The sequence below is a fragment of the Triticum dicoccoides genome, chromosome 5B (genome assembly GCF_002162155.2).
Source record: "Triticum dicoccoides isolate Atlit2015 ecotype Zavitan chromosome 5B, WEW_v2.0, whole genome shotgun sequence".
Classification (NCBI taxonomy): Eukaryota; Viridiplantae; Streptophyta; class Magnoliopsida; order Poales; family Poaceae; genus Triticum; species Triticum dicoccoides.
Genome location: NC_041389.1, coordinates 8,899,040 through 8,912,016, shown reverse-complemented (window position 1 = coordinate 8,912,016; position 12,977 = coordinate 8,899,040). Strand labels below are relative to the sequence as shown.

The 12,977-nt window shown below is 45.5% G+C and overlaps 1 protein-coding gene across 1 annotated transcript; it reads right to left on the bottom strand.

Annotated features, from left to right (window-relative positions):
• Positions 1-7,896: 7,896 nt before the first annotated feature.
• On the bottom strand, positions 7,897-10,692 carry LOC119307030. The gene is made up of 2 exons (XM_037583109.1): positions 9,448-10,692; positions 7,897-9,314 (listed from the first exon to the last, which is right to left on the bottom strand). Exons 1-2 carry the CDS (start codon positions 10,621-10,623, stop codon positions 8,151-8,153), a joined length of 2,340 nt encoding a protein of 779 aa, XP_037439006.1. The 5' UTR covers positions 10,624-10,692; the 3' UTR covers positions 7,897-8,150.
• Between the last annotated feature and the right edge of the window lie 2,285 nt (positions 10,693-12,977).

Here is a 12,977-nt window from a genome sequence, read left to right as displayed (position 1 = left end):
ACACACACACACACACACACACACACACACACACACACACACACTGAAGATTAATTTGCAACATGCAAATTTGGTAAAGTCCACCTAGACAAATTAATGCAAGACAAGAGACGGGCCTGCGGCAACCATAGCCTGCTGTAGCGACCTTCCCCCTCACCTGCCACTCTCCCTCGTTATTGTCGATGGTGGCCTCTTGGCAATGCATGACAGTGAAGTCACTACGGTTGTGAGATTTCTTCTCAATTCTCATGGTGTCACAAAAGATGTGGTGGGACGAACTTCGAAGACATGCTAAATGGTGGCGGAGGGGCCTTTCAGTGATCATGGACGTTGCATCTCCATGTCGTGTGGTGTCAACATCAGGCTGCAGTGATTCAATAATCATACCGTTGATGTCAGACTAGTGTGGTTATCGTCCTTCCTGCGTTGGAGTGGTCCTTAGGGGTTTGCCTTGCCTCTGAATCGTATCGATTCACCTTTTTCGAACATGTCCTCGTTCGGCAGTGCTCTAGGCACACTTTAGATTTATAATTTGGTAGTGAAGGTTATCGCTTGATTTTTCTGCAAAATTTAACTGAAGCTTTATGGTTTTCCACCTCAGCTTTCCTGCTACGGGATGGATTTATCATGTTGACCTACACACGAGGCACTTAGGAATTCCCCCTGCTTCGGCATGCAGTATAGTGCCATGGGCTCGATGGAGGCCGGTAGTTTCCGCTTGGTGGTGGAGTGTAGGGCTGGGAGCACCGTGTGCCTGTGACAGTCGCGGAATAAGGCCGGAGCTCGATTGCAAATTAATATCTTCAGCCTACCAAATTAATTTAGTCATTTGATCCATTTACGAACCAATTTTCTCACCGAAGGTTCTAATAAGTTTGTATATGCAGAAGTTAGTTACCACACATTTGAGACATGTCTTACAATAAAGTACCGAGTAAATATTTTCTACCTGGCTAGGATTAATTATGACTCAAAATAGATGGCTCCACCGGTCTTAGTTACCACATGTTTCGAGGCCTATGCTACAACAAGTGGTCGAGTATAATAAATTGTCAGTAGAAAAAAATCTTCCTATCTAATAATAACGAATTAAGACTCCAGACATACGATTCATTCGGTCTTTCTTAGGTTACACGCAACTATAGCAGTTTAAAGAGACAAACATGATGTACATTATATTCTTCCATGTCGACGTATGCGCAGCAAGTTGAACAATACCTATTTTTATGATGGAACATGGAAGAATTGATTTTTTTTTGCCATATTGCATATGGCTTTCTCAAACACCAACATCCCTCATCTTTTTTTGTTGTTGGGAAATAACTATCAGCCCGAGTAACGTCCATGGAGATGTTGAATGTGATTGGGATCAAATGCCCATTTACAATTATTATGTAGTCAAGGAGGTGTACACAAAATAGCAATGTCGCCACTAGATCGAACCATTGTATATTTGCAGGTTATCCTACGTACTCGCAAAAGATAACTGTCATATCCTCACAACAGCCAGTCATGGCATAATTTGAAAGAACTTGTGCACCTCGGTGCAACTGCCCCTTGCTACCGGCTAGGGGCAATCTTTGATTCACAGAATGGGAGGTCTTCAATAACATACCACTGGAAAAGGACACACTAACCTACACTCACACGCATGCAAGCGCATACACCATGGACAATTAAAAAAAGGATATTGGATAGTTTTTTTGTGTGTGAAGTCTTACTACAAATGACATCAAGTACAAATAAAGAAATCTCCAGCAAAATTAGATTGCAAAGACCATAATACTTCTAAAGACTTGACTGGCGGGCACTAGGCAAAGAAAGCTTGTATTTCTTTTTGTAGTTGTCAGCTTGTATAGTTTGTCGGCACATGATGATAATTAACAAAACCAGAACAGAATTATGATCGGAAGCTACCAAGCCAGCCATTTATTAAATAAGAGGATATTTGATATGCAAATTGATATGTTTTCTTTAGCATATTATATAGGAATGATTAATCACTATTAAATCGTACATAAGTAAGTTGGTTGTACGTGATGATCAGTTAAAAGCACCTCTTATCGATGGAGAGGTCTCCGGTCATGTGCATGATTTCCTTCTGGTGGCCAGCTTTCCAGCATCTTCCACTTGGTGTTGGGGTCGAGCTCGTCGCCGTCGTCGGCACGGCCGGACCATGTAGGCGTGGAGTACTCGTAGCAGATGTGCGCGACACGGTGGAACTTCTGGATGTCGTTCCTGATACTTTATACTTTTTTACAAAATAAGCTATTAGTGAAAAATAACCACTTACAGGTACAACAATTCAGGTAGCTATTGTTGACAACATTCCAGATTTCATCACGTCATTTAATATGCTGAACCCGGCCCTTAATAGTGTTCTAGATTGTACCTATTGTACCTAATCATAGAAACCCAGACCTTAATAGTTTTCTAGACTGCACATCTGGCCCTAATCAAACAATTAGATAGTACGTATGTAGATTACACTAAGATAACACACCACATATTTATAATATAGTCAAGCAGGTGTACAAGGACACATCGATGCATCCACCAGACCGAACCTTTGTATTTCATATTCTCATTCAAAGGATAATTAAGAAGATGTTGAGAGCCTCACTACAACCGCCCCTTTGCTACTATAACATTCTAAATTGAGGTGCAATCTTACGAATTAATAACAGAGGAGGTTCATGTTTGCGAATTTATATTTCTTTATATATATTAAGTTTCTAGGACTGAGTAATTTGCACTAGGTCCTTAACAAGGGAGTTGTTCAGTAAAGTTTCTACATGGCAAACAATTACTAATTATGACTCCAAACAGATGACTCGGTGGGTCTTTCTTCAGTTCCAAAAATGCCAACTCAGTGGTCATATGCATGTAGTCAAACAAGTTCAGAGAAAAAATTGCATGCCTAACCCAGACCATCATAGTCTTATAAACTACTACAATATTGGTCCTAATCAAACAATTTAGATAGTACGTAGACATACTATCTAAGCACATCACATATATAGTTATGTATATTCAAGTAGTGTATAAATAAATAGTGATGCGTTCACTAGATTGAACCTGTGTATTTTCTAGATTATACTATGTACTCGCAAGCGACAATTTTCATATTGTCACAACAGCCGTTCATACAATAGTTAGCAAGAACTTGTCCACCTCACTATGTTGGGCCCTTGACATCTGAAAGTTCTTGTGACCCTCACAACAACTACCCTTTGCCATCTCGCATTATTAATTAAGGCGGCAATCATGGATTAATAAAAGGGGAGGTTTCCGTATGTGAATTGATATTTCTGTATATATGTTGACTTGCTAGGAATGAGTAATTTGCAGTAGGTCCTAAAGCAATGGAGTTGTCTTGTAAACTTGGCAGCACATCCCATTGTATTGGTATAGAAAATAGTAGGCTTTAACTAGAATCAATACTTCTAGAGACTATACTGTAGGGGGTAGGCCAGACATAAAATTTCAAAAATTGACAGCACATGGTGATTAATGAGCAAAACCAGTGCAACCATAAAACTATAATCTACCAAACTCACTACACATTAATGAATTATTAACGCACCGGGGGGGACTGGTTATGCAAGTTGATATTTTTCGTCGAACATATTGTAAGAATGACTAATTTATACTAAATACTAAATAAACAATTTAGGTTTGTTTGAGAAAAAAATAGGGAGGCAGTAGTCAGAAAATTTCTAGCTCGACGATTTGAGTTCGAGTCTAGCAAATAAACTTCATCTAATTTTTGGTACATTTGTAGTGGGCTTACACAAATACAGGGTTAGTCAGGATTGTCATATTGAACTGAAAACTTCAACTACTTTGTAGTACATTAGTACTGGTCTTATAGCCTTGTACCAATACTATTTTTATATTTTTATCTATAAATCTTTTAAAATATATATACACATACAAAGCATGGAAACCTACAGTTTTCTCCTAAAAAACCTAACACTAGTGAAACTCAAAGTTACACACACACACACACACACACACACACACACACACACACACACACACACACACACACACACACACACACTGAAGATTAATTTGCAACATGCAAATTTGGTAAAGTCCACCTAGACAAATTAATGCAAGACAAGAGACGGGCCTGCGGCAACCATAGCCTGCTGTAGCGACCTTCCCCCTCACCTGCCACTCTCCCTCGTTATTGTCGATGGTGGCCTCTTGGCAATGCATGACAGTGAAGTCACTACGGTTGTGAGATTTCTTCTCAATTCTCATGGTGTCACAAAAGATGTGGTGGGACGAACTTCGAAGACATGCTAAATGGTGGCGGAGGGGCCTTTCAGTGATCATGGACGTTGCATCTCCATGTCGTGTGGTGTCAACATCAGGCTGCAGTGATTCAATAATCATACCGTTGATGTCAGACTAGTGTGGTTATCGTCCTTCCTGCGTTGGAGTGGTCCTTAGGGGTTTGCCTTGCCTCTGAATCGTATCGATTCACCTTTTTCGAACATGTCCTCGTTCGGCAGTGCTCTAGGCACACTTTAGATTTATAATTTGGTAGTGAAGGTTATCGCTTGATTTTTCTGCAAAATTTAACTGAAGCTTTATGGTTTTCCACCTCAGCTTTCCTGCTACGGGATGGATTTATCATGTTGACCTACACACGAGGCACTTAGGAATTCCCCCTGCTTCGGCATGCAGTATAGTGCCATGGGCTCGATGGAGGCCGGTAGTTTCCGCTTGGTGGTGGAGTGTAGGGCTGGGAGCACCGTGTGCCTGTGACAGCCGTGGAATAAGGCCGGAGCTCGATTGCAAATTAATATCTTCAGCCTACCAAATTAATTTAGTCATTTGATCCATTTACGAACCAATTTTCTCACCGAAGGTTCTAATAAGTTTGTATATGCAGAAGTTAGTTAGCACACATTTGAGACATGTCTTACAATAAAGTACCAAGTAAATATTTTCTACCTGGCTAGGATTAATTATGACTCAAAATAGATGGCTCCACCGGTCTTAGTTACCACATGTTTCGAGGCCTATGCTACAACAAGTGGTCGAGTATAATAAACTGTCAGTAGAAAAAAAAATCTTCCTATCTAATAATAACGAATTAAGACTCCAGACATACGCTTCATTCGGTCTTTCTTAGGTTACACGCAACTATAGCAGTTTAAAGAGACAAACATGATGTACATTATATTCTTCCATGTCGACGTATGCGCAGCAAGTTGAACAATACCTATTTTTATGATGGAACATGGAAGAATTGATTTTTTTTTTGCCATATTGCATATGGCTTTCTCAAACACCAACATCCCTCATCTTTTGTTGTTGTTGGGAAATAACTATCAGCAGGAGTAACGTCCATGGAGATGTTGAATGTGATTGGGATCAAATGCCCATTTACAATTATTATGTAGTCGAGGAGGTGTACACAAAATAGCAATGTCGCCACTAGATCGAACCATTGTATATTTGCATGTTATCCTACGTACTCGCAAAAGATAACTGTCATATCCTCACAACAGCCAGTCATGGCATAATTAGAAAGAACTTGTGCACCTCGGTGCAACTGCCCCTTGCTACCGGCTAGGGGCAATCTTTGATTCATAGAATGGGAGGTCTTCTATAACATACCACTGGAAAAGGACACACTAACCTACACGCACACGCATGCAAGCGCATACATCATGGACAATTAAAAAAAAGGATATAGGATAGTTTTTTTGGTGTGTGTGAAGTCTTACTACAAATGACATCAAGTACAAATAAACAAATCTCCAGCTAAACTATATTGCAAAGACCATAATACATCTAAAGACTTGACTGCTGGGCACTAGGCAAAGAAAGCTTGGACAGTTTTTTTGGAGTTGATAGCTTGTATATATAGTTTGTCGGCACATGATGTTAATTAAAAAAACAAAAATAGAGAATTACGACCAGACGCTGCCAAGCCAGCCATTCATTAAATAAGAGGATATTTGGTATGCAAATTGATATGTTTTCTTTAGCATATTATATATGAATGATTAATTTCTATTAAATCACACATAAGTAAGTTTGCTTTGTTCTTTAAAGAACAAAGAAACTAGCTAGCTAGCGAACATAAAAATTCCAGCTCGAGGGAAAACCCTCTGTTTTTACCTCAATCAATATTACTACGGTAGTGAAACTTCAAGTTACACAATTGAATGCCTATCTACCTGAGGTCTTGTTCGATACATATTTATACTCTAAATGATAGTCATTTCATGGAAACTTGGCAAGCTCCGCTTGAATAATCTAAAGCAAAAACCCAACACATTCCCAATTTGGCTAACAGGAGGCAACACAGGTGGAAACCAGAGCCGGTAGTTGTGACCTCCCCCCACTTGCTACTTCCCCTCACTATTGTTGGTGGTCGCCGACTGGCATTGCACATGAAGTGACCTAAGTTGTTGGGATTTCTCTTGTGGCGGTGTCACATAGTCTTGCGGAATCGAGCTTTGGTGGGGAGCAATCAACAAAGGAGGGGGCATGCAGGTCATCCAGGAGCTGGTGTCGCTATGTTATGCGGTGTTGACATCTTGTCACATGGATTTTGTCGACATGCTATTGACTTGTGTTGGCGGAATTGGAAGTCATGCTTGTGGACATTCGGCGGGCATAAGGGAAGGGGACCTCGTAGTCATCGGGTTCAGTGCAATATATGATAGACGATGACATGGATCATGGTCCTCCGGGTTTTGCTTTGCTATGTGTTGTACCACATATGCTCGCCTTTCCAGCTTCAGTAGTGCTCCAGACTTAGGTTAGACATATAATTTTCCCTTGCTAGGGTTTTCACTCGATTTTCCTCCAATAAGGAACGAAATGTATCTTCTGTCAAGTCTAGGATGCATCAAGGCAGAAGTTGAATCCGACAGCTCATTTGCGGTTGACTCAGCTCAACTTATGGATGACTAGCTGCGATGTGAGGCTACAGTTGTTGCTGAATGCAAGCAACTTTCCATTGATTTTGCATAGATCAATTTCAAACAGCTTCCGAGAGGCTAACCAAGTAGCGGATGCATTAGCAAAACATTCTTTTAGCTCCAAAGCGCATGGTTGATGGAATGCTGAAATCCCCAATTTTATTTCTCATCTCCATGTAAATAATATGATAATTATTTGAGGAATAAAGTCTTTTTACTGTAAAAAAGATAATGTACATTGTATTCGTCCGTGTGGACGTATGAGCAGCAAGTTGAACAATGCTTATTTTATGATGGAACATGGTAGAATTGAACTACTTTTTGCCGTATTGCAGAGGGCTTTCAAAATCACTAACATCCCTCATATTTTGATGTTGTTGGGAAATAACTATCAGTCAAAGTAACATGCGTAGAGTTGTTGAATGTGATTGAGATCGAATGCCCATTTACAGCTATTATTCAGTCAATGAGGTGTACACAAAATAGCGATGTCTCCCTAGATCAAGCCATTGTATATTTATGTATATTATCCTACATACTCGTAAAAGACAATGTTTATATCCTCATAGAACACAGTCAAGGTATAATTAGAAAGGGCGACTATAGGCACCGGTGGACATGCCCAAATTTCTACCAATCGCCGCGTGTTCTAGGCACCGGCGAGGCATGACGACAACCATGATGGTTATGACGTAGCCCTAGCGAGGTCCGATGGTCACAAGTTGTAGCACTACTCCGATGCGGGTTGCAGCTCGCCGGTCGCCGATTATAGCACCACCTTCGGTCGCCAGTGCCGTCGCATGCCAGGCACGTCGCAACTTTGCGCGGGGTTGAGGGGCATATACAATAATAAAAAAAAAGGATCACACGGCACGTGTGCGACCGGCCCAAGCTTTAGCCGGTCAGCCGCAAGCAAACATTGACCCTTTACAAAAAGAGATAAAAAAACAACAAGGACTTACTTTATTTATTACATGCACAAGAAACAACAAGGACATGAAATCGGAAAGAAACCTTCTCCTCCAGGTAGTTCGATGCATGCATACGAGACAACCATAAGAGGAGGGACAAGACCAACATAAAATAAGTGCAGGTAGAGCTAGGATAGCATGCATGGTTTGGTTTGAAGGCTGATGAAAACGAAAGGGGCGCGCGGATGGAGACCCTGGTCCTGCTGCCGTACGTGATGTTGAGTTAGCAGCACCTCTTATCGATGGAGAGGTGTCCGGTCATGTGCCAGCTCTCCTTCTGGCCAGCTTCGCCGCCGACGTACGGGCACCGGGGCTGGAAGTCGTCGTGCCAGCTTTCCAGCATCTTCCACTTGGTGTTGGGGTCGAGCTCGTCGCCGTCGTCGGCACGGCCGGACCATGTAGGCGTGGAGTACTCGTAGCGGCTGTGCGTGACGCGGTGGAACTTCTGGATGTCCTTGTTCTTGGCCATGTCCTCTGTGTCTATGAGGTTGACGGAGAAGATGTCGCCGTAGGGCCTGACCGAGTGCGTGAAGTGTGGCATGGAGATGGGGTCGGCGGAGACGGCGGCGAGGTCGGCGGCGAAGACGATGCTCATCATGTCCGGGCTGAACACGGGGTGGTTGATGTGGCCCGCGATGGTTGGCGCGCTGTAGATCACCCGCACAGGCACCGGCACCACGCCCTTGACCATGTCCTTGGCGCTCACGAGGTAGACGGCGAAGTAGCCGGGGTCCAGGCCGTGGTCCAGCTCCGGCTCGCCGGCCGGCTTGAAGACGTCCTTCTCCGGCCTGCCGGAGGAGGAGAAGACGATCCAATCGCAGTCTTCCCTGGGTGACCAGCTGCAGTGGGTGTCCGTCCACGGCCCGTCCGTGAGCTGGTCCACGCCGAGAGCCTCCCCATTGATGGCGTCGATGATGAAGAGGTTCTTGTGCTTCCTCTCCCCTCCTACCCTGTCCCTGCTGGAGCGGAACACGAGCTTGTCTCCCTTGAAGTTGGTGGACGGGAAGGCGCAGTTGAAGGGCTTGTCGGTGAGGGCCAGCGCCCTCCGCTTCCCGGGGGCGGACACGTCGGGGATCCTCATGATCTGCACCGGCTGGTCGATGGTGAAGGCCGGGCCTTCGCAGACGTAGAGCGTGTCCAGCTTGTCGTTCTGGTTCCACGACGTGGAGAAGACGCTCTTCTCTTTCCTCACCTTGTACACGATGCGCAGGCCGCCTTGGCTGTCGGCCAGCCACACGGCCTTGAACTCGTTGTCCACGAAGGCCAGCTTCTTGCCGTTCTTGGAGATGGACGGGAACACGCCCGTCACCCTGAACAGCCCCACGTCCGCATGGTGCGACTGCACCTTGTCAAACTTCCTCTCGATGCTTGTGATTTTCTTATTATCCTGCAGACATTGTATAGATATATATCAAATGCGAAAATCCACGTCCATATCATATGTGCCCGGCCAATATATAGACTACGCGTAAAGAAGTAGTAATAATCAATTTGATAAATTCATTAGCAACTGGCCGGACCTTGATCGTGATGGGTAGTAGCTTATCGGTTCTGCAGCGGTGGTAACCGATGCGGCTGCCGCCATCGAGCACGAAGGGGTTGTAGTGGTCCCCTTCCCTCCTCATCATCTGGGTGATCTTCACGGGCGGCTTCTCCGGCGCGGCCGTGTCGAAGATCTGGATGTGCCGGTACTGCGACTCCACGCGCTCCACCTTCATTTGCACTTGCTTGGATTTCTCCCCGATGAACGCCACGGCCACTCTGGTCTCGCTGATGGCCGCCGGGGTCATGGCGTCCATGCCCACCGGCGTTACCTGATCCTCCTTGCCGGCGGCGATGTCGTACCGGAACACGGCCCACGCTGCGGTGTTGGTAGGCGGGTCATTGTCGACCCCACGGTGGAAGAAGATGACGTTGTCGCTGCCCCATGTCGGCCAGCCGCCATCCTTGATCACAACCTTGCGGGCCAGGCCTCCCTGCGCCCCCTTGTCCACGTTCATGATCACGATCCTTGTCTTGAGGTTCTCGATCTCGCCGTTCCACCTGTTACCGTGGAAGTTGGCCACCGCCACCATCTTCCCGGACGGCGACACGGCCGGGCTCAGGTCGTACTGGCCCAGTGGCGTGAGGCGCTCAGTCCTGCCGTCGGCAAGGTCGGTCCTGTACACCACGGTCCATGGCGTGCGCCGTGTTTTTGCCGGCTCCTTCGTGGACACGTACACGAGCGAGTGGCCGACGGTGCGCCGTCCGCCCTTCACCGTGAAGCCGCCCGCGATGCAGCCGCTGTCCTCCATGCGCACGCCACCGCCGACGCCATAGATGTCGCCCAGCAGGCTCAGCACCTTCACCACTTGGCCGGTGGCGGGGCGGCGCAGGGCCAGGTGCAGCGTCTCGAGGCCGTGGTCCCTCTCGGAGACGAAGACCAGGCCGGTGACAGTGCCATTGTCCACGTCCGCCAGGGTGACGCCGCAGTCGGAGGCCATCTTGGGGTTCTTCTTTCCCATGAAGGCCAGTATCTCCCTGAGCGCGGCCGACGGGACGGCATGACCGTTCTGGTTGTAGGACTCGTCGTCGGTGAGCAGGAGTTCGTCCTCGTAAGAGGATGGCGGCGGATCAATGGGGCAGGAGAAGATGCCCAGGGGCACCGGTGGCCTGTAGGTCCCGAAGAAGGAGATGCTGCCGCGGCTCTCCCCCATTATGGCGACCAAGTGAAAGCTTAAGAAAGCAGGAAGAAGAAGAAGCTAGCTCTTCTTCACTTGATGATTGATTGGCTTGTGGTTGTGTGGTTAGATGAGGCTCTCCGCTGCCTGATTTATAGTTGGATGGACGTAGCTAGCCTGCCTCTTAATTATCATCTCAGTCCGTTCTGTATTTTGGATCAAGCTTAACCATAAAATGGGCTAGAAAAATATTAAATGATACTCCCTCCCGTACACAAATAAGTGTACATCTACCTTTTATCCCAAGTCAAAATTTTAAAATTTTGACCAATTGTATAGAAAAGAATAGTAATATAGATGGCATCAAATTGGTATATTATGAAAGAACATTTCAAAATGGATCTACTGACAGTACTAATTTAGTGTCATAAATGCTACTACTTTTTCCTAGAAAGTTGGTCAAAGTTTTAAACTTTGACTTAGAAGAAAAACTAGATGTACACTTATTCATGGACGGAGGGAGTATGCCACTCCATAGCATTTTTCGGAGTGTGTAAATTGCAGTGGCAGTTTTCTGAATCACCGGAATTGGAATGGCATTTATCAAATTAAGCCATTAAAAAAAGGGCAATGTTATGTGGCTGGGAGGGGATGTCAAGCGAACGCTTTTTCCTGACTGCTTTTGTGCTTCGCGAGATCAAACAGTGTCTGTTTTAAACAAAAAAAAAAGGCTAGTTTTGGAGAAACTACCATGTTTTTTTGAACGAGTTGTCGTCCCCTCACAACTAAAGTTGTCAGCGTAATCGTTCAAAATGCCAACCCCTTCAGCGAAAGGTCGCCAGCTAAGAGGATCCCAAAAAAATGATGGTATAGTTCTATTTTTTTTGCGAGATAGTACTATTTTTGTTATATATAAACGGATTTGCTAAAACTCATTCAGCTGAGAATTAAATTGGTCTCATTCACTTTTCTGGCCGTCTGATGGAGCCACGCCACGATTCGTGTTTTCCTCTTGTAGAGCTTCGTAACAACGGGGGGCACGGCCCATCTATTGTCCCGCTCGCCGCCTGTTCTTTTTTTGTCGCGTGCTTGTTTTTCTTTTTTTGTTGACGAAGCCCGTGTCTTGTCGGCCCTCTTTTCATTTCTCTTCGTGTCTTCTTGGTGGCAGCTGAGACTGGGGGAGAGCCTGCTGCTGGAGATCGGCGGCGGTGGCATTTTTCGAAGTAAGAATCCGTCCGTTCTGTTGGTCCAATCTTTTTGTTGGTGCCGATGAAATCTTTTTTTTGTTTTGAGATTTTTGTTGTTCTTGCAACTGACCCAGTCTGAGCGTAATCGCAACTCAGCACACCCAAGCGCAACTGCAGGACATATAATGTGACCGCAACCGGGGGCCGAGACGGGAGGAGTTGTCAGCGCCGATGAAATCGGATTCCTTTTTCTTGTTACGTATTTTTTTTGTAGCTGCAACCATCCCATCCCGAGCGCAATCGCAACTCAACAGACCCAAGCGCAACTGCAAGCGATATAATGTGACCGCAACCGGGCGTCAGGGCGGAGGTTTGTGGGCGTCGATGAAACCGTTTCCATTTTTTTGTTAGTTTTTTTTGTTGTAGTTGCAACCGCCCAACACGGGGGCAACTGTAACTCAGCAACCACAGGACATATAAGGCAAATGCAACCGGGGTCGGGGGCGGAGGGCTTTTGTCGTCGCCGATGAAATCGGTTCCATTTTTTTTTTAGTTTTTTTTGTTTTAGTTGCAACCGCCCCAACCAAAGCGCAGTCACAACTCAGCACACCCAAGCACAACAAGACGTCGGGGTGGAGGGTTTGTCAGCGCCAATGAAATCAGTTCCATTTTTTGTTAGTTTTTTTGTTGTAGTTGCAAGCGCCCATCCCGAGCACAATCGCATCTCAACACAACCAAGCCCAACCGCAAGACATATATATGGCGACCGCAACTTGTGGGTCGGGGGAGGGCTGTCGGCGCCAATACAATAGGTTTCCATTTTTTGTTAGTTTTTTATTGTAGTTGCAACTGGCCCAACCTAAGCGCAATCGCAACTCAGCACACCCAAGCGCAACCCGTGGTCGGGGCGGAGGGATGTAGGCGCCGATCAAATTGGTTCCATTTTTTGTTGACAATTACTTCCTTGTAAATACAAGCAACTTTGGTTTCCCCGATGAAGTACAAGCAACTATGGGTCCCGCATGCCACTTGCAACTTGACCATCTACTCGCAATTGGCTGATGTTTACTCGATGCCACTTGCAACTTGAATGTGGATTCGGAACTTGTATGTTGCTTTTGTCTCGTAATTTCCCCAGTTGCAAGTCCACCATCAACTCGCAACTGCGAGGGCCCGAATGCCCCAGTTGCAACTCAACCATCG

Bases quoted from the DNA above. Each gene is read 5' to 3' on its own strand.
- LOC119307030 (XM_037583109.1), bottom strand. From the start codon at position 10,623: ATGGGGGAGAGCCGCGGCAGCATCTCCTTCTTCGGGACCTACAGGCCA. The intron at 9,315-9,447 runs GTCCGGCCAGTT...CAATGTCTGCAG, and splicing joins TACTACCCATCACGATCAAG to GATAATAAGAAAATCACAAG.